The 21437-nt window shown below is 39.6% G+C and overlaps 1 protein-coding gene across 1 annotated transcript; it reads right to left on the bottom strand.

Annotated features, from left to right (window-relative positions):
* Nucleotides 1–3815: 3815 nt before the first annotated feature.
* On the bottom strand, nucleotides 3816–18523 carry CAVIN2 (caveolae associated protein 2). Its single transcript, XM_004470304.5, has 2 exons — nucleotides 17582–18523; nucleotides 3816–6211 (listed from the first exon to the last, which is right to left on the bottom strand). Exons 1-2 carry the CDS (start codon nucleotides 18056–18058, stop codon nucleotides 5417–5419), a joined length of 1272 nt encoding a protein of 423 aa, XP_004470361.1. The 5' UTR covers nucleotides 18059–18523; the 3' UTR covers nucleotides 3816–5416.
* Nucleotides 18524–21437: the final 2914 nt, after the last annotated feature.

The raw sequence follows: 21437 nt of genomic DNA, 5'->3' as shown, positions 1-21437 counted from the left end.
GATTGGCTACTGTCTCTCCACCACACTAACCATGCAACATTAACAGCAATCTTTCCCAAATTCTGTAAGTGTCAAGAGGGAAATTTCTTACAAGTACTGACTAGGGTGTTTTTGCATTTTATATTTCCCCAAGAAGACTTTTGTGCTTTTTCTCAAGGCAAATCCAGTCCTCTTACTAACTTGCTATTCTTACGCCTTGCCTCTGGCAGGGGAAGAAGAACCCAAGAGTTTTCATCTCCCTCGACCAGAAGTCAGAAACTGATGGTCCATGCCTGGGCTGCATCCAGCCAACAGGCATTTAATTTTGGCTCACACAGTGTTTAAAATGATTTGCACTACTTGCCAAAATTAAAAACCAGAAGAATATGTTGTAAAAAGAAATCTGAATTTTGGCTCTTCTTAAAAGAAGTAGCAGTTTTAGCAACACTAGGTCTTGTTTCCCATAGGGCCACTGGAGTTGGGTAGTGGCCGGCATTGTACCACAATCCAGGGGAGCTCCCAGGATATACCTTCCCCTTGTGGGAATTAGAAAAAGGCATGCCTCCAAGGAGACAAATAAGGGTGTCTGCCAGAGAGGACATAATCTATAAGTGGTAGATCTGTCACAATTCTACCCCCTACTCTGACCATTTCACTCGTGTCAGAGCTGGTAAGCGTTTTAGTTTGTGACCACTGCCAAAGCCTTTTGAGGAATCACTGCCTACAGCTACATCTTAAATTAAGGCTGACCTAAAGGGTTCCTATGATTCCTTACCCCAGAGATGGAGTTACCAGCATTTGCTTGACCCAGCTCCTAATTTTTCGGAGAAGACAGCCAGACAATTTTGCAGGAATTTTATTCAGGGGCTAGGTCTCCATATCCTTATGGTCTACCTCACTTCTTGAACCTCCATCCCCCTCCCCCAAATGCTAATTTGCCTTTTGCTCTTTTTTCCAGTTGTATGAAAAGATGTATCCAGGCAGGACATAGTGCTTTCTTTAATATGACACAGGTATATGACTCCTTTAACTTAAAGGGTTTCAGGCAGGCTTTGTGTGCCATCCTTGAATTAGCTGATTCCAGTACCTATCTCTGTTGACAGCTTGCCCTTATTAAACCCTGCCCCTGAGTGAACCCTGCAGCTACCGACAATAGATGATGCCAAGGAACTTAGGAGCCCCTCTGTGGCCTTAGTAGACCTGAATAAACTGTCTCTCTGTAGATCCCCAAGAACTATGAGCTCTTTTTTATTTTTTCTGTATTGGCATGACAACCATCAAATCATTTACAAAATGCAGCTCTATACATGATTCTGTATAAGGAGCACTAAAAATGATGTTAATCCTTTACCATCTGAGAGTTTATAAAGTGATTCATAATTGAGGACAGTTGTGTGATATAATTAGGAGTCAGTTTTGGCAGTAACATGGATTTCAGACTGTGCATGAACACTGGCTATGCCATTCACTAGTTACATGAACTTGGACAAATCACTTGAACTCTGTGTCCCTCAAAGGGATCATAGTTAAATGATAACATGGTGAGTAAGAACTTAAGAGTGGTTAACTCTTGAGTCAGGTTTAAATCATCCCCCTCCCCCACCCCCATTTACTAGTTGCAGTAAATTAACCTTAAAGGTTTCAGGTTCTGACTCTATTAACAATGGGATTTCTTTTTTCTCTGAGGTACCAGAGCTGGGGATTGAACCCAGGACCTCATATGTGGGAAGCCAGTGCTCAAACATTGAACCATACTGACTCCCTTCTGTTGGTTTTTTCATTTGTTTGCTTGTCGTTTGTTTTCGTTTTTTAAGGAGGCACTGGAGACCAAATCCAGGACCTCCCATGTAGGAAGCAGGTGCTCAATCACTTGAGCCACTTACGCTAATAGGATTTTGTATGATTAAATGAGATAATGCTTGTGTCTAGCACAAGGTAGGTGTACAGTATTGCTGGCCATTAGAGTGCCCAGCCAGGCATAAAGTAAGCTATCAACCTGGTTTCCCTTTCCTAATGCTTGTTATCTTATTGTTTTGGGCAGTGTGAATTTTAGCAAATGGGGGAATTAGAGATTGCATTGCTGAACAAATAAATATTCAGTGAATTTATTTTATTGTGGAAAATATTTAAAGGTATGAACTCATGGCTTCTTAATTGCGGGTAGTTTGGAGTGTTAAAAAAAATTTACTGCAAATACTGCAGAATAATGTGATGGTTAATAATAATAATGTGAATTACTGCCTATTCCCTTTAGAAATGAGTTCCTGGCTGTAGAAGTCTATCTCGACACCCAGATCAAACAGAATACGAAGGTCATAATGCCAATTTCTCAGAAACTTGTTTTGCAGTGCCCGAGTCTTGGATTTTAGGAAAAGACCTGTGGTTGCTATGGAACTGTTAATAATGATTGCTGTCTGTACCTCAATCCTCACACTCCCAATCTTCAATATAAAAATCACTTAGATTTGGGCCATAGGGCAGTAAACAAACTTTGGAGCAGGAATTAACTAGGCTTGGGCATTAGTGTCTTAATGTAGGGAACGACTTACATTATAACATTTACTTTAGCAGCTTTGCTATGTTGCAGGAGCTTCTAGTATTCTGATAGTTAGTTGAAATACATAAGGTTCAAACCTTGCTCTTCTAGATGAACATTGCTAAAAGCAAAAGAATTTGGGGGTTGCATCACACAACAAATGTCAAAAGTCTTTGTTTTGTGCAGAACTGACCTAAGTCTTTCCTTTTACAAGTATAAAAAGAACCACCTGTTCAGCCATACACTAGACTGTTAAATGGAAAGAGGAAATTATTCCTATTGCAATATATACCTATACGTATTTTTCAGAAAACCTTTGTAGGAAAATGGCATCTTGCTATGTCTGTGTGAGATTTGTGATACATGTAATAGACACTTATTTCTGAATTATCTTTCTAGGAGAGGAATCTCAGCCTGTATTAATGTATAGCCAATCTTTGGGGAAAACTAATCCAGTTCTTGAGCTCCAGGCACACAAAGTTTGGAAAGGGTTATTGGCTGGGTGGAAAGAAGACATATCTAATTTGGGAACTTTGCAGCCTCACCAGTATGAAAATAATTCAGCAATAATATAGAATAAATAGCTTCCGTTTCCACAACTGGGGCTCTCTCTAATCCTTGCAGTATGTGTTTTTAAACAATTATTTGGCTCAATTCTCTGTTTTATTGCTTAGGATTTTAATGCTTTGAATGTGGAACATAGAATAAATGTGATTATCAGTAAAACCTAAAAAGATGTCTGAGTGCGGTTTTGTACTGATGTGCAGCTAGTTTATGGGAACAAATGAAATAAGCATTTTTGAAAAAGAAATGTAAGAATTACATTAGCTCTGGATCCTCCAACTCCTCAGCTCTAAGAAGTGATGGCAAGTCCATAAAGGTTGGACAGGCGTGCTTTGGGCTGTGAGTGAAATGAAGTCTTCTGCCAAGTGTATAACACCACAGAAGACAAAGGTTTATCTGTGTGAATAAACTGAATGTACAGTTCAATACATTCATATTTGCAGAACTATTTAAGGTATTATAGGATGTGGTATGATACAATAAAAATGCAGATGGAACTATCAAACTGCTGCAGTAAATTCAGATGCTCTCCAGGCTGGCGAGGTGATGTCAAGAAAGTTAAACTTGAGGAATGAGACTTGGATTTCTAAATGAGATCAGGGAGAAAGGAAAGCAGAGTTAATAGGGGAAATCAGGACTGAAACAATCACTGTTACTGCTATGTTTGGAGTAGAGTTTTAAAAATCAATTCTTTCTGCTTATTCCAAAATTGTACTGTCCCCCCAAAAAGCTGACATTGTTATATACCTTTTATTTTTAGTTTATTTAGTCATCCTTAGCATAGTCATTGTTAGTTCAACAACCCAATATTCTCAGTAACATTATTGCAAAATAAGGACATAACTGTGTAGGTTTTGCCATCAATACATTTTATCTCTTTATGAAAGACAAAGCCATAGATGAATATTGTCTTGGATTTCCTCTACTTGTAGGTTATTTATAGTGGTACATACTAAAGGCAGGGAATTTGCTCTCTGGGTCAACTGTCTCTTAACTAGTTTAATAGTTTTCTCAAAACATTAGCATTTGGTAATTAAACATAGATAAAACAATATTTTAATATAATGTTAGGCAGAGGCAAAAATGACTTTGTTTAATAAACGTGTATATATATATACATAAACACTAACATGCTTTAAGAAGTGAAGAAACATTAATATTCTGTGAAATTAAAATCTAAATGGAAAATGACCTCGAATGAAATTACCACTATGTACAATAACAAGGAAAACAGAAACCTTCTCTTTCCAAACCAGTTGCTTTTAACATCTTGCAAACCTACAGTGTATCATTTGGAGTGTAAGCGTTATTTCAAATTTGGAAAACATTAAAGAAAAGTAAGATTCGACTTCCCCCAAAGGCAGTGTATATTAATTACTTTTTTAAGGATTTATATTACTTTCAATCTTAAAGAGACCACTTCCTTTTGAACTTCTTTAGAGAACTATTTGTAATGTCTTTTATTTATTAAGAAATCAAGTATTGCTTTAACACTATAATTATATTTGTTATATTATTTGAAAATTAGATAACAAAAACATTGTTAAAATAGAACATATTATTCTAGGATATATGAATTTCTATAGTATAGTTATTTAAGGAAATGCTTAACATTTTAAGTAATTTACTTTTAAGCATATACTTTTTTCTCTGTTCTTCATTCTCTTTAGCATTCTTTATTTCTTGTTTCTTCTATTTTCCAACTTTCCTTTCTTAGTTTTCTTTCTCTAATAGTCCTGAATTTACTACATATCTTACTTCATTAGCCCATTATTTTTGTCTTTCAATTTTTCCTTCATTTGCAATGAAACCATGTTTTCTATTTAGTGAAAACTGAACATTCTCTTCTACCTTTTGTAAATGTTTCCTACAAAGTCTTCAGATTAGATACAGATGTACATTATATATAACACTTTAAAGGAATAATAGAGTTAGAGTACTGTGGAAATTCAATATATTACAATGCATTATTCAAAAAGCTTATGGAATGACAAAAAATGAATCACATTTCATGACTAGTATCTTAAGTATCCTCTGGGTCTTCTGACTAAGCCAATTGATCACTATTTTTTTAAAAGCTCCATTTCTTTTTCCTGGCAATACTTGGAGAAATTCTATATAAACAGAACCTAAGCAAAAGAGAGAGAAATGGAACCCCTGGCAGGTTGCTTTAATAGTAAATCTTGTTCATGTGCATGGTGCTATTAAATAATAAATTATTATGCCTGGACAATAGCATAGTAGTGAGTGGGTAGTGCTGGAGAGGGGCAGGAGTTTTTTCCTAAACTCTGGTTACCCACTTAACAAAAACACAGGAAAGGCAAGTGGGCTGTGTGTTTAGGCTGTCTGGTCAACCTGGAGAATAGCTGGCTGCACCGGTTCCTCATCTGACTGCTCTGTCTCCTCATGCGTTTGCATGTAGCCCTCTTCATAGCGCATTTTTTGTGCTTGTTCCAGAATCACCGACTCCTCTTCTTCATCTTCCACAATGGTCAAGTCGACATTGCTGTCCATTTCTGAATTACTCCCGCTGAAGGCTGACCTCTTCACATCCCCCTCTACATTCTTCCCTTCTACCAGAGCACTGGTGAGGGATGCTTCTGAAAGACCCTCTGCAAGTGAGCTCTCCTCCTGGTCATTCAGCATTGGGTCACTGCCAGGCATGTCTTCTGACTTGGTCTCATTTTCTGTGGGGCTTTCTCCCCCTTGGACTTTCTTTCGACCAAAAGTAAGAGGAGAAACTTTGAAGGGGGAACTTTTCCCTGAGGATATTTTCTGGTGATTCGAGGTGAGAGATTTCTTAATCTTCTCTCTCCTCTCTACCGATACAATCTTTGTTCCCAGCTTGTTCATCTTTTTCTCAATGTTCTGGCGTGAAAATGCTTTCTTGAGGCTATCTACCTTCCTGAGGCTAGATCTTTTTATTTTTTCTGCCCTGCTTTCTTCCACCTTTTCATCTGCACTATCTTCCAGGGCCTTCTCATCTTGGGGCAATTCATCATCTGATGAGAGTTCCACTGTCTGCAAGGTTTCCTCCAGGGACTTGTTTCCATCAGTAAGCTCCTCTTTCCCTTCTGCTGGGCTGGAAACTGGCTCTTTCACAAACACACTGGCAGGGATCTCATTTTCTTCCTGAAAAGATGGACAATGTACGTTTCATGTTAGTAACGTATTTCCAAAGAGTCCTGAATGAACTCTTGTCATTTGTGGATTTGTCTCTTTACGACATGGAGAGCTGCAACTTTAGTTTTCTAGACTTAGAAGAGTGAATTCTAAATTGGCCAATGCATTCCCCTAGGCTGGCGAAGGCCACTGGCTGCCTGTTGGGAATGTCATGAGGACAGGTGGCAAGAGCTCTATCAGTGACAGGCAGGGGGAAGTGGGCTGCGGCTCAGAGAGACCAGGAAGCTGCCTAGATAAGCAGCTAAAGTAAGTTACTGTGAACCCAGAGGCTCTCTCCCTCCTACCCTCCCCAGGGTTAGAAGGCTCTGCCTGCCAAAATGCCCCTGCAGAAGAGACTGCAGGATCAGTTGGAAGACAAAAGGTGGGGGCAGGGGACGTCCTCAAGTGTTGAGACATAATGTATATCCTTAATGAGGTTCCCTAATGACCTAGAAGTCAGAAGCAAAGGTATGGGCAACTTCAGTATCTGTTCAAAAGTGTGTACTAATTTGATCATCACAGAATTTTAGAAGAAAAGAAACAAGGCCTAGACTTACTGGGGACCTGTCACAAAGCTGCATGGTTTAGGAGATCCTTTGTGAGTGTTAATAAGGGGATGTGGGGTACTATCAGCTATTTTTAGAGGAAGGAGGGGAAATTACATTGGCAGACTGACTTTTTCAAGCCTCTGTTGTTAAACAGGGCTTCTTTAGGCAGGAATACTTCAGCCCCCATGAGTGAGAGGTAGTTCAGGAGAATACCCCCTTCCACTTATTCCTAGCACATCTCTTCCTCCAGCTTCTAGGCACACAGGCAAAGATCCTTTCTTTGGGAGCAGAGCCTGAGAATTTGCCTCCAGAGTGTGAGGGAGATGATGCTCTAATGTTGCTAAACAGGAAGATTTGGATTCATACAGACTTGGGTTGCATAACCCAGGAATCCTTTTGATTTTTATATTTTCCTTTGAATTTTGGAAAACCAGAGCCAGTCAGCAAGGTATCTTCACGTTTTCATTGAAAGAAATGGCAGAGTAGAAAGGATGTGAGGCAGGAGGTCTGAGTCTCTTTGCTGTACTGCTAAACAGCTTTTAGCAAACACCTTAATCTCCTCTGGTTCAGTTTCTTCCAAATATGAACAGGAGAGTTTGACCTAGATTAGTAGCCTTCAAACTGTACTCCCAGGGATCCTCAGGAATGCTAGAGGTGGGCGAGGCTCCAGAGCCCACTTCCAACCCTGCTGTAACCACAGTCCCAATGTTACCTGGTTATATCTTGGGTTGCCCAGGGAACTCTCAGTTTGAAAAATAACTGGGTTTAATAAATTTAATAGTCTAGTCAGAATGTAAACTTCGTGCAAAGTTCATAGTGTCAAGAATTTCAGTTTTGCAATTTTTGATTGACTAAAAAGTCAATAAAATTAGGTTATGATCTATAACATAAGCTAAGAATGTGATCACATATTTTTTTGCTTCCTGATACAAAGTAAATGAACAAAGGTTTATATTATAGAGAAACTTTAAAAATCCCTCTCCTTATAAACCACTGAATGGTATTATGTTGCTCTTTGAAAAGACAGAGCCCTATAGCTCTCCTTTCATACTCCCAACAGAGTCTTTTCCATAAAACTGTTTGAATCAAAAGTTAAAATCTTGGGTAAAGGTAAAAAGAATAAAGTGTGGTTAAAGAGAAGCATTGGTAAAGTGAAGATATCACATATCCTGTTTCCCGAAGCTCTCTTCACGTCCACCCATTTTGACTGTCATCCCAGTACAAAAGACAAAGTTAAGAATTGAAAAGAGTATGGAATTCACACCAATCTTTTATGACATGGGTTTTTGCAAACAGCAGCTTTCCCCTGTTCCAAGTTGAGGACACCTGTTTCATTGGTACATACCCCTCCAAAAGGGTGGTGTTTTGTTTTGTTTTGTTTTTTTTAATCTCTCTTGCTTCCTGTTGTGCCCCAATGCCTAGAACAGTGCCTGGTGCATTGTAGGTGCTCAAAAAGGGGTGCATATTCCTAGAAAGGCCTGAAGATGGCAGCAGTGGAGACCAGTCTTCAAGAGGAAACCGACTTAACTCTGTGTCCAGAAGGGAGTTTGCTGACTGCAGCTGCTACTGGGAAATCTGGAGAACCTAAGGCCTAAGGTGGCAGAGGTTTCTATCTTTAAGGAAGGATTTTATTCTCATTGACTGAGGATTATAGAAATAGCTGGGGCCCTGCTGCTTATTCCAGAAGCAAAATTTCTTCTGGGGTTTAGCAGGAGGGATGGGAAGGTTTGACAGGAGTTGCTTGCAGGGATGGAAGAAACTCAGGAGTTCAGTGTAATGTTATTGAAAGTCCTTGTTAAAAACAAAAACAAAATCAAAGAGAAAGTCCTCAGTGAGAAAGACAGAAATTCAGGCAGAAAACTATCATAAAAACCTTGGTTATCAGAGAAAAGGTACATTTTATATAGTATAATCTCTTGGGGTAATCGAAGGTAGTGAGTTGGATAACATCCCTTTCTTCAACCTCTCTAAAAGGTAAATATAGTAAAAAGTACTTCAAAAATAATAAATAAAAGTAATAATCTTGCAGTTTTACCTTAAATGTAAATTTTATTATAAAAACTCATGGTTACTATTGGGTCTTGGACTTTTTTCCCCTCCCATCATATGTCCCTGATGAAACTTTAAGGAAAGTATATTATAAAGTGAACCAGAGGTTATCTGTGGTAGATACACACTGTATGGATAAAGGTGATCAAGAGAAAGTGGGAAGCCCAATGGAACTCTTTTGTAAAATGACAGGGAAATTTATATGAGGGCTCTTTGATGTTAAATGGGAAAACAGACCCAGTGGGAACAGGGATAATCCAGAACGAGTTGGATGTGTCTTTATGCAATGGGAAACAAGTGAGATAAGTCTTCTTGGCTAACTGCTGTGCCTCTGCTGTCATTTTAATTACTCAAGCAGTATTTTATGTTCCATCTACTGGCAATGTTTATTTTGTGGACTTTTATGGCATCCACTTTGAAGGTAAACCCTTTTTTTTTTTTCCACATAGGAATTTGTGAATGTCCAAACCCATATGAATCTTAACTTTCCATAATGTTCATTTAGAAGCAGGAAAATACTGATACTTTTCAAAATCTCTATTTTTATTAAAATGTTATATATGGTGTTTGACTTTCAAGTGACTGTTATGGTGATGGAGAGCACAATTTGAAATTCAGATAGTGGATCCACTATAACAGAAAGTGGATTCTCTGTAAGTATACTCTCCCATAGGTAACAGTCTCACCTGCTTATGTGCCCTCGCTCTCAGCCCTGTTACACACACATCATGGAAACACTTGATATTTCACATACTTACAGGTGTGATGACACGTCTGCCTTCTATTGTAATGTTTTAAAAATCTACTTTCTCTTATAGATTCCAAGATCTGATGGCTGTTGCAAGGGGAAAATCAAGTTATACATCCTTAACTTTGTCACTTCCTACTTATGCTATTTCCCCAAGTACCTACTGAGGGTTTATGGTTCCTTAAAACAGCACTAAGGGAAGCAGACTTGGCCCAGTGGTTAGGGCGTCTGTCTACCACACGGGAGGTCCGCGGTTCAAACCCCGGGCCTCCTTGACCCGTGTGGAGCTGGCCCATGCGCAGTGCATCATGCATGCAAGGAGTGCCATGCCACGTAGGGGTGTCCCCCGCGCAGGGAAGCCCCACGCGCAAGGAGTGCACCCTGTAAGGAGAGCCGCCCAGCGCGAAAGAAAGTGCAGCCTGCCCAAGAATGGCGCCGCACACAGGGAGAACTGATGCAGCAAGATGACACAACAACAACAACAGAACAAAAAGAAGCACAGATTCCTGTGCTGCTGACAACAACAGAAGTGGACAAAAAGAACAACACGCAGCAAATGGACACAGAGAACAGACAACTGGGGCAGGGGGGAAGGGGAGAGAAATAAATAAAAACCAAAAACCAAAAAACAGCACTAAGACTCTCCTGTATGCTGCATTGCTTTCTTGGTCAGTTCTACGCAGCAGAGAAACAGCTGGCTATTTGACCTAGAGTTGTTTTCAAAAGGTTCTCAGTCCCTACTGATGTAGCTGCTCCTGGTTCTGACCTTTCACAAGAACCCTTAGGAGTTTTTCAGAGGAAGAAAGAATTAAACGGCACCCTTCAAGTATATATGAATGATATGCTGGAAGCATGAAAGAGAAAAGGAATGGAAAGAAAGAACTTTTGAGAAGTGGAAATTTTACTCACACTTTAGCTTGCCTGCTGTTTATATTGATTCTTGTGAACTAATGCTCCCAGTCGTGCCTGCAGACATCAAGACAGAGAAACTTGCTAACATGATGGGAACTTCTTGGATTGGGTCTCATGGAGGCAAATCCTCCTGCTATGCACATATCTAGATATGCCCATTTTAAAAGAGAAGGGAATGCTAAGACTAGTATCAGATAAGAAACTCTTTGGTAAGTTATTTAGTAGCTTGAATAAGGAGAGGGGAACCAGTAGTTCTCTCTCCTGTTCTAACTTACCATCCCCTGTTGTTAGAAGAAACTATTCCCACAAGAATATGATGGCATCCTGGAGGGATATGAGGACCAATAAATTTGTGTCCATGGGATGTTTTATCCAATAATTACAAATACTAGTTATTGAAATGGAACTATGCCCACCTGACAATCTGATTTATAGGTCTCTTTTACACATCGATGGTTTTCTCTGATTTGTGTTTCTGAGGTATAGATTGCCAAGTAGATAAAGCCATTGATTAGCATTGCACCCCTAAGGCAGCTGTTGGTGGAATCAGCAAGTCATAAGAATAAAATGCATTAGTTATAATCCCTGAGCAGTCTTTCACATTCTGGAGGATTTAAAAGTTTCATTATTTTTTCAGTGTTATCAAGGGTTCAATTCTTTTTTAAGATCACACAGGTTAGGTGTTTTTCATTACACGTTAAAAACACAAAACAAAAAAAAAAACCTCACACTGAATTATTTAAAAGCTGATGTAGAAAAGCCAGTAAACATGAACTTTACCGTAGTGGGAATGTAGTGTTTGTTTTCACTCAATTCATAATTCAACTCTATAGTTTCTATTATTAATAAAATGAAATCTTGTTAACCACTTTGTTTCTCAGGACCTCTGCTTCCTTGATATAACATGAGGTTAAACTGAATGATTGCTAAGGTGTTTTTTTTTAGCTCTCTGATATTTGATTCTGTGATAGTAACATAAGTTCCATGAAAAATAATTAAAAAATCGCATAAGTCATCCCATAGTGTGCTAATACCAGATACGTTTCGTTTCATGCAAGAATAGAAACTATAGGATCTGAGTCACATTGGAGAATATTTTTCATTTAATCAATTCAAAGAGATACAGATTACAGGACAATAGAAAGGGCAACATTAATTTGGAAGGGCTGCATCCAAAAGAGAATCTAGTTTTTATTATATGAAAGAATATAATGATTCTTTCAAAGAAATACCAACAATAATCAGTTATTCACTTAAAAAGCCTGGGGCAGTGCTGACATTCAATAGGCATAAATAATAACAATAAGAACTAGTATTTTGTTTAGCTCATAAACTAAAAGGACACTGAATAAGTAGCACATCTAAACTGATATCTCATTATGGAAATTTTGATCAATGTGATATAAACATCATGAGCGTATCATACAAAGGTATATCAGATCTTTGATTATCTATATCTCTAGTGCTTTCAAGCCTCTACTAACTTAACAGCTTTCAGAGTAGTGGCTTTGTATAGAGAAAGTACCGTCTTAAGAAAATCAATTTTGAAAAAGTCTGAAAATGTTACTCTTTGTAGCACCCTTCTAAAATTTTGACCCATGGGAAGCAGATTTGGCCCAACAGATAGGGCGTCCATCTACCACATGGGAGGTTCAAGGTTCAAACCCAGGGCCTCCTGACCCATGTGATGAGCTGGCCCACGCGCAGTGCTGATGCGTGCAAGGAGTGCTGTGCCACGCAGGGGTGTCCCCGGCGTAGGGGAGCCCCATGAGCTAGGAGTGCACCCCTTAAGGAGAGCCACCCAGTGTGAAAAAAGTGCAGCCTGCCCAGGAATGGCGCCGCCACACACAGAGAGCTGATGCAGTAAGATGATGCAACAAAAAGAGACACAGATTCTGGGTGCCGCTGACAAGAACACAAGCGGACACAGAACACACTGTGTACGGACACAGAGAGCAGACAACTGAGGGGAGGCAAGGAAGGGCAGAGAAATTAAAAAAATAAAATAAAATAAAAATGATGAATATTTGAATACACTTATAGGCTCAATTCTCCAGAAATGTTTCCTCTGCAAATATCTGATCTTTCTACTCTTTTCACCCCAGTTAGCAATTTTATGTGGATGAAAGTGGAAGCTGTCCATGAATACTCTCGTTTTGTTCCCCTGATTTGAAATCACTCCCAAGTTACGTTTTAGGAAGACATAAGTGGGCACCACGCCCTCAGAGCCAGGTACCTGCGAATTTCTATCTCTTCAATAAACAGAGAAAATTTCCTCTTGACTATAAATCCACTGATTTTCTGTACAAAATCTATTTTTCTAAAAGATAGCCATACTTATAAAGTATCAGTCTTTCTTTCGCATTTGCCTTTTGATCAGCAACCTCTTGGAGTCTTATTTCATTTATGCTGGGTCATGTCACAGTATTTTGAATTCAAACATTGATCTTAAGCTATTATAAAAATATTTAACGGAAAGCTGCTGAGTTTAACAAGGATTGAAAATTTATGTTATTGCTCAAGGGGATATGAATATCTCTCCGTTTTTAGATACCACTGGTTATAATTTGAAGTAATTGCTAAGGAATTAGTTGCTTAACAGTTACAACAATGTTGTAAAGTTCAACACAGATTTAAACAAATGGCATGTTTTAAGAAGGATAAATTGAGGACAAAGTATGGACTTTCAAAATGCAAATGTATAAGTATCTAGCGAGTCAACCAACCAACCAAAAAACAAAAAGCACCTGTAGATTCTAGAAGAATCTAAGAAGTCATGACAGAACTTCACAAACTGGAGAAGGAATTTTCTATATACCGTGATACTAAATATGTGCAAGTGAGTGATAGATTTTTTCCCTCACTCTCTTTTGTTTTCACATTAAATTTTTGTCTTAAACTAGAAGACTGTGGCAGTTTGACATTATTTTATGAATCCCAAAAAGAAAGGTTATGTTTGTAAATTAATCTATTCCTCTGGGTATGATACCCTTTGCATTAAATTTAGCTGATAAGGGGCCTTTGATTAGATTACCTGTTAAGATTGCTGTAGGGAAGGGGTTCTTAACCTTTTTTGTCCCAGAGACCCCTTTGCCAGTCAGGTGAAAACCACAGACATATTACTAAGTCTACACTATACTATGTATTATTTAATAAATATATCACACCTGCACCAATGTGTTCCCCACAAGAATAATGGTTTTTTTTTTTTTTAATTTCAATTCAAGGACCCCTTGTTAAGAATCCATGCTGTAGGGCTTTGTATTGGATTAAGTCAATGAGGTGTGACTCAGGTTGAGTCCCCGCCCCCTTGCTGGGTCTGATATAAATGGACATTCACTCAGATAAACGTGGGAAGAGAGAGTTCTGTAATTTTTCATCCTGCTATGTGACAGAAAGGAGAAGACTTAAACAGCTGATGCTCCTGGGAGAGAAAAGCCACTTCCCTGATAGCTTACAGTTGAACTTGGGAAGAGAGTGGAAGAGTAGAGACTGATATAAGAAGCCCTAAGAGGCAAACCCTATACCAGCTTGCAGCTGGAGCAACTGAGCCTGAGAGAGGAAGCATGGAAGGGAAGGAAAAATCTGGGCAGAGATTGGCAGCCATTTTGCTTCACCATGTGGCAACATGCCAGGATCAACAGTAGCTGACTTTGGTGAGAAAGCACTTCTGATGGTGCCTCAGTTTGGACTTTTCATGGCCTTAGAACTGTAAGGTACTTTTTTTTTTTGTTTATTTGTTTTTGTTTTTGTTTTGATGTACTGGGGCCGGAGATTAAACCCAGGACATCATATGTGAGAAACCAGAGCTCAACCACTGAGACACATCAGCTCCCCTGAGTTGGTTTTTTGTTGTTTTGCTTTTGTTTTTAGGAGGATAGGTATCAAACCTGGGACCTCCCATGTGGGAAGCAGGTGCTCAACCACTTGAGCTACATCTGCTCCCCTGAACTGTACGGTTTAACCCCAAATAAATCCCCATTATAAAAGCCAACAGATTTCTGGTACTTTGCACTGGCACTCCTTTAGCAACTAATACAAAGATCAAACAGATCTATAGGGAAAAACCCAGAATAGGGTCCATGTGGATTGAAAGTGACAAATTACTTGATGATGCAAAGTTGTACCTGGTATTCTATCTGCTCTTCACACTCTCTGTAGGTTAGTGAACAGCAATCCTCTGTTACTGTGCAGACTGCACTGCTACTAGAAGGGTCTATGTGGAGAAGGTCTTTTGGACCATGTCCTTTGCTTTTATGGGGCTGATACCAACATGGTGGTAGTCATACAATGTAAGGCTGGAGTGTGTGTGTATTTTTAATAAATCACAACTAAAAGAGTATAGGCATAGCTCTTTAAAGATCTTGTGAAAAGCTATATTTCTAACCAAGCAAATGTGCAGCCTATTCTCTGGGCAAATGAATTTCATATCCACCCAATAATAGCGTCTATTCTTTGAGCTCTTAAACAATGCCAGTTATTGCTAACCATTTTCCACGTTAATTTATTCCTTGCCCTATGAGAGACATATGAGGAAAGAAGCATTAGTGTTTTAGAATCAATCAAATGTGAGTTCAGATCTCATCTCCACTGTTTGCCTAACTACAACTTTGGACAAGATCTAAACATCCCTGAATCTCAGGATCCTTATCTGTAAATTGGGATGAATGAAATAATGCACAGAATGATGCTTAGCAGAGTAAGCAAGTTTAAAAAATGCTCAAAAATTTTGACTTTTATTAATATCCTCAGTGCACAGTTGAGGAAATGGAGGCTTGGAGAAGCTACAAAATGTGCCCGAGATCACACAGTTGGCAAGTGGTAAAACTAGGATTTGGACCAGTGTCTGTGCGACTCGAAAATCTATTTTCTCCAACAATATACTATACCACTAACACAAATTATGATTTTATTCACTGACATAAATACCTCAAAACCCCTATATTAAAAAGAATCAAGAAAAATAGAAGAACTTTTCTACTGCGAGATCGCAATTATATGTTTTTCAAAATAATCTCTTGCAATGCCTTGAGAGTTGAGATTTCTTTTAGGCGAATAAAAGATTTCACATAACTTTAGAAAGGCCCAGTTCTAACTGCCTCTGAAAATACTCTTTCCAAGTGTCTGTGGGGGCTGCATGCTACGTGTCCCCTGATGAAGTCTGAGTTGGATCCGCTTAGCATCCACCTTGGTTTCCGCATCCCTGTTTTAGTGTTTACTCACTATGTGGAGCCCCCCTACAATTTCTGGTGACAATTTCATACCTGTTAATCCAATGTGAAAAAACAGGAGACCACACCAGGCCCTCGACAACAGTTGTCTTTAAATTCTCCAGTAGTTGTTTTTTAATGTTAGATTTACAGTTCTCTTGAGATTCTGGTCACATACCTCCTCCACCCCTCCCCCCAACATCTGCAGAACAACCACAGCAAAATCAAAGAAAACCAGTCCCAACAAATGGTGCTCTTCCTCTACTACTTTTTTTTTTTTTCTTCACTCCATAACTGAAGGATGGTACAAAAGATAATCAACGTGATTCACACTGGAAGGAGGGAAATTTCTTTTGGTGATTCAGACTTTTAAACAGGTCTGTACATGTTTGGTTTTGTTTGGAGATCAGTATTTAATTTAGAAAATGCCTTAAGAGCTGAGGTTTCTAATATCTCTTTGACTAATAAAGTAAGGATCTTAAATGGATTAAGAAAGGCCCAGTTACTGTATTCTCTTTTCAGTTCATCTGGTGCATGAAAAGCTATTCCATTTGCATTAAAAGCTGAAAAGTTTCCTTGCTGCAAAAGCCTGCAAGATACAGGAGGACATCAGCTGCCTAAAGCTTTACAACACTCAAGTGCAATTTGGAGAGGACAAAAAAGCAGGGAGATGAACCTTCCCTTTTATGGAGGGGAAGAAGGCTTAGGCTCTGTCTTGGCAGAGCTGATTCTTTTAGAAAAAGAAGGCTCCCTCGGTTTAAATCCAAATTTCCAAGTCTCTCTTGGGAGATGAAGGCTCTCCCTGTGTGCCTTTCACAATCAAGCTGTTGGTTATAGCCTCTCCCCTCCAAGGCTTTGAAATCCTCTCCTATTCACATGGTCACAATGAGACAGCCCCGAAGCGGGAATGGCAATCGCTTCCTGGGCTCTGTGCTGGCTGGGTTCCCCTGGGCGGAAGGGCTTCCAGCATTAGGCAAGGCTGCCCTTGGATTCACAAATGCCTACCCCTTGGCCAAACGACAGTCCCACGCAATCTCCCTGTCCCCAAATAGCCTCTTGCTACATTAATTGCATCATTGATGCATTAAATAAATTAAGAGGCCTTTTTTGTTACAAGGCAACTATTTGAAGGGGAAAATATTCAAGACCAGCCTCTGTGACTCTATCTGATAACACTGCTTTTATTTTACTTTACAGTTGTAGTCTCTCTGAGCAATGAGAGACATATCTAGAATGTTTCTAAAGAGTTATGCTCTATATTTTCAGCATATAATTTGCCAGGAAAGAACTCAAGATTGCTTTGTCCAAAAAATCTTAAAAGGAAAAAGGCTGTCTCTACTCTAATGGAATCAGTGTTCAATACTTGGTTGGTACCCAAAACATAGGTGGCCTTTGGACAAAGGAATAATCTGAACAGTTATGAGTTTAACTTGGTTTTAAAAAACAAACTCACAGGGTTACCTCATTTCCTCAAAGAGTTAACAAACAGCCACCTAATTAATTTGCCATGTCCAGCTAACAGCTGCAGCCAGAGCCCCAGGTTCATAATGCAAAGAGACAAATGAATTTGACTAGGGTGCACACACCTGCACACTTTCCCAACCTGTATGGAGTACATCCAGGTGCTCGAAGACAAATAACCCCTTGGGTATCAGCCTTGTGTTAGGAGGCAGAGACCTGGGAAATTCCCTCCCCTGTGTGCAGATTTCACTTTAGCCTGCTGAAGGCAGGTGGGGAACAAAGCCTTGTGTGTGTGATCCCTGATGGGCAGGGCAGATGTAAAAACGGCTGTGACAGCCAGGCTGACTGAGATCACAGATTTTGAGAAGTCCCAACCCCGGGCGGGTGTGAGGTGGAGCCTGGGGGCACTGACCTGGAAGATGAGCACTTTGAAATGGTTGCGCCTGAGGAGCTGGGCGTGGTTGCTCTCCAGTCTCTTCACCTGCGTGCACTGCCGCTCCAAGCGCTCCCTGACCGCCCGGGTGTGCGCGCTGACCTTGCGGGACTTCTCCAGCAGCTTGCTGACCGTGTTGCTGGTAGAGGCCTGGTACTTTGAGAGCTTGGTGAGGTCGTTCTGGATGCCCTTCACGGAGCCCTCCAGGCTGATCTGCCGCTGCTCCATCTTGTGCTGATTCTCCTGCACGGCGTCTAGCATGTTCACCAGCTTGTCGAGGAGCGTGAGCACCGTGACGGCGTTCACCTGCGAGTTGTCTCGGATGGCCTCATCTGTGCTCCCCAGGTTCAGGCTGGCGCTGGGCGTGGAGGAGGGCACCGGGCTGGATGGCTTCTCTTGCCGCATGTCAGAACCTGGGTGCTGGGATTTCTCGGCTTGCACAGCGTCCTCTTCCATGCTAGACAGGTGGAAAAGTTCTTTCCTTCTGGGAATGGCTTCTTGATTGAATGAGAGGGCGAAGGTGGGTACAGAGCTGGGCCGGCTGGTTTGAGCTCTGAGTACTGCTGTCCAGGGCTGGCAGAGGTTCAGACCGGCAACAACTGGCTACACTGATCAGGGGAACTGCATTCCAGCTGCTCTTAAAGGCCCTACTCCACCCAGTGGGAGGCGAAGGTTACAGAACTGAGAACCACTCAGGGTTCAGCATCCAGCAAATACTTCCTAACCCTGTTCTGCTCAGCACAGGACTCTTCACTGCAGGTTGAGCTTTTCTTTCCTACTGCCCTTCCTTTTTAAAAATAAGTTCAATGTCATATTTCAATCATGACTTCATCTAGAGGCAGAGAAAAACATGCTAACTTGGCCCAGCTCCATGGTCAGCAATTGGCTAAAGCTAGTGAACTTTTCACTGGCTGCTATGCTACAGATGCAGTAGAGCGCCGCTTTTTGTTTTTGTTTTTTTTTTTTCTTCTCCTGGATACGTTATAATAACGGAAAGTATTGTTTATATTTGCCCTAGAACTGATGGGCTACAGAACAACCTGTGTCCTACTCGGAGGGGTGGAGTTTAAAGTGTACTTACATTCAAATTTGTACTGTGAGTTTTCCATTTCCAAAGGAATAGATGTAACCCTGATAATGGAAAAGGAAACAATGCTGTGCTTGCAATTAGTGATGCAAGATAAGTTGTAAGAAATTGAACTTCCGGAATGTTAAAACAAGCAATTCTTCTGTTATAGACTATTATGGAAGAGATGGAAATTTTTTGAATGAATAAGTATCTAGATAGCTAGACACATACTTTTGGAGAATTCAGTAAGACTGGAAGAGGAAAAACCAAAAAATAGTTTGTTCCCTTTTAAGAGCCTGTTTTGCAGATTGTTTTAAGTGATTTTGAATTCATGCTGAGAGATTTTCTCAAATACCCACCTCTGCAAGGCATTTATTGACATGTGCCCAGAAGTGGGCAGGCAGCTTTGGAGTTTCTGAAGTGCTTCTAATGTTTGACATTTCCAAATTCCTGTTCAGTGAAGTGGCACACCTGTTCTAAAATGTGGCCCTCCTCAGCAGAGCCCTTGGGACGTGGGGCTTATTTCCTAAAATGACTTTGTATGCTTGAATTGGTTTTAAATGTATCCAGCCTTTGAAAATGCTTTCAGCAGGAAGTTTGTAATAGGCTTTCTATGAACAATTCTGAGAAGAACAAATGCCAGCTCATATTGGGTCTGGGATTGATAGTGGAAAAGTGCCATTCTTCAATAGTAAAATCTGCACATGAATCAATCAACAGACCATTTGGTATCACATTTACTGAATTTGTGCATCCCCACTATCTGCACACCTCTGTGCTTGATGCACTATTTAAAGGATATTGAAGAGTGTGATCCAAGTCTCTGACTTAAATGAGTGTACCTTAGGGGGATGAATTTAGAAGCCCCCTATTTCCTTATGAAATAGATATCCTCAAACCCACTTAAAGTGAATCCTTTAGAAATTGGGATTAAAAAAAAGTGAAAAAAAGATTTGGTGGTGACTCTATCTTCAAAAAAATTTATTAAAATTATACTTAACAAAAATTAGTTGTCAACTGTGTGTTAAATATTAGAAAAAAGGATGAACCACCAAGTATTGATTTTGAGAAGCATAATTTTCTAACAAAATTATATGGTATCATGATACAATATCCTTTTATCTTTGACTTTTATAGGCAAATCATAGAGAGGGTCATTATTGCAAAAATATTTGAAAGCTTCATCAGTTTTCCAAGAGCCTTTCTTACTGTTTGACATTCAAATCATTCCCTTTTGAAGCACTTACTGTCCCATTGTTCGTGTGGATTTTCTCTTCTTCAAATGTTAACTATTCCAGTTACAGATCTTCCTTTGTCAGAGGAGTTGCCCATGATTCAAGGGTTCTCTAACATTACCTTCCTCAACTTCGTGATTTCCTACATATTTTACAAGATTTGCAATTTCACATTATAATCACTTCACACTGATTTTACATTGATTTGCACTGATTTTGCATTGCACTGTTGGATATGATGTAATCAGCTAGATGAATAGAAATGTTAAAGATGAGGGTGAGGTGGGAAAAGGAGAGGCTAGTTGTTAAACAGGAAGAAAAGTTTGCATGTGGACTTATTATTTTTTTAAAAATTTGGTTTTGAATATAACACAGATGATATATCAGTTATCTAATCTGTATAACAAACCAGTCCAAAACTCAATGACTTAAAATGACCTCTACTTTATCTCCTCAAAAATCTGTGGGTTTGCTAGGCAGGGCTTAGCCAGTGAGTCATCTCTACTGGGCATGCTCATTGAGCAGTATTTGGGCTGAGGAATCTGGGGTAGCCTTATTTACAAATCTATACCAGTTGGGAATGCTGAAAGTTGGAAACTCTTTCTCCATGTACCCCAGAGCCTCAAGGAATGGATGCAAGAGTCATAAGTTCTCTTAAGGCAAGGCTCAGGACCTCTCCCCTCGTCGCTTTCCCCACACTTTTTTTTTTTTTTCTGTTGTTTTTTGTTCATTTGTTCTTCCCCACATTCTTTTAGTCAAAGCAAGTCACAGCCAAGCCCAGATTCAAATGAAGGGGAAATAGATGCCAATTCTTCATAGAAGGAACAGCAAAGTGCCATTGCAAAGAGTAAGCAGCTTGGGAGAGATTGTTGAGGCCATCTTTGGAAAAAATCTTCAACAAAATGAGTCCATTTTCCTTTTACAGGAGTATTTCAGATAAAGCTGAAGACTTTTGATCACTGTTCCGGTTCCATTCCCTTCCCCCTCTTCTCAGAAGTAATTTTTATGGATTTAGCATATATCCTTAGAGGTTATATTTATAAGTGCTTAATTCATTAGTGAATAGTTTCATATTGTGATGTGATTTGCTTCCTTGTACAGTCTTGAAATTGTGGGAACTTGGTAATAAGAATTTATTTAATGGGAACTCTCCTGATCTGTACAAGATGGTATTTAATTAAGTAATAGACGGTGATGCAAACTCTAAAGGCAGCAAGAGTTTATAGAAGGTGAAAGCAAAGACAAGAGAAAGCACTATTGATAAAACAGAATTTGAGGTAACCCTCAGCAGCCAAACTCACCATTTAATTGGCTTAAATTAAGTTCACTCTCTAGCTAAGAGAAATAGTGAAATTTAGCAATCAACTTTAAAATCCGTCTGTTAAACATTATGAAGTTCCTCAGAAGTTAGATAGTGGAGTTCAGACTTGATATAATCACAGATAGGAGACTACTGAAGGTTTGTGAACATGTGAAAGTGGTGTGTATCAGAAGAATTTAATGCAGCAACAAAATGTAAGAAGGAATTACA

Source organism: Dasypus novemcinctus, chromosome 7, assembly GCF_030445035.2.
Source record: "Dasypus novemcinctus isolate mDasNov1 chromosome 7, mDasNov1.1.hap2, whole genome shotgun sequence".
Classification (NCBI taxonomy): Eukaryota; Metazoa; Chordata; class Mammalia; order Cingulata; family Dasypodidae; genus Dasypus; species Dasypus novemcinctus.
The sequence above is the reverse complement of the archived record's forward strand: the minus strand, read 5'-3'. Positions and strand labels throughout refer to the sequence as shown.

Bases quoted from the DNA above. Each gene is read 5' to 3' on its own strand.
- CAVIN2 (XM_004470304.5), bottom strand. From the start codon at position 18,058: ATGGAAGAGGACGCTGTGCAAGCCGAGAAATCCCAGCACCCAGGTTCT. The intron at 6,212-17,581 runs GTCAGTGCCCCC...CCATCTTTTCAG, and splicing joins TCAAAGTGCTCATCTTCCAG to GAAGAAAATGAGATCCCTGC.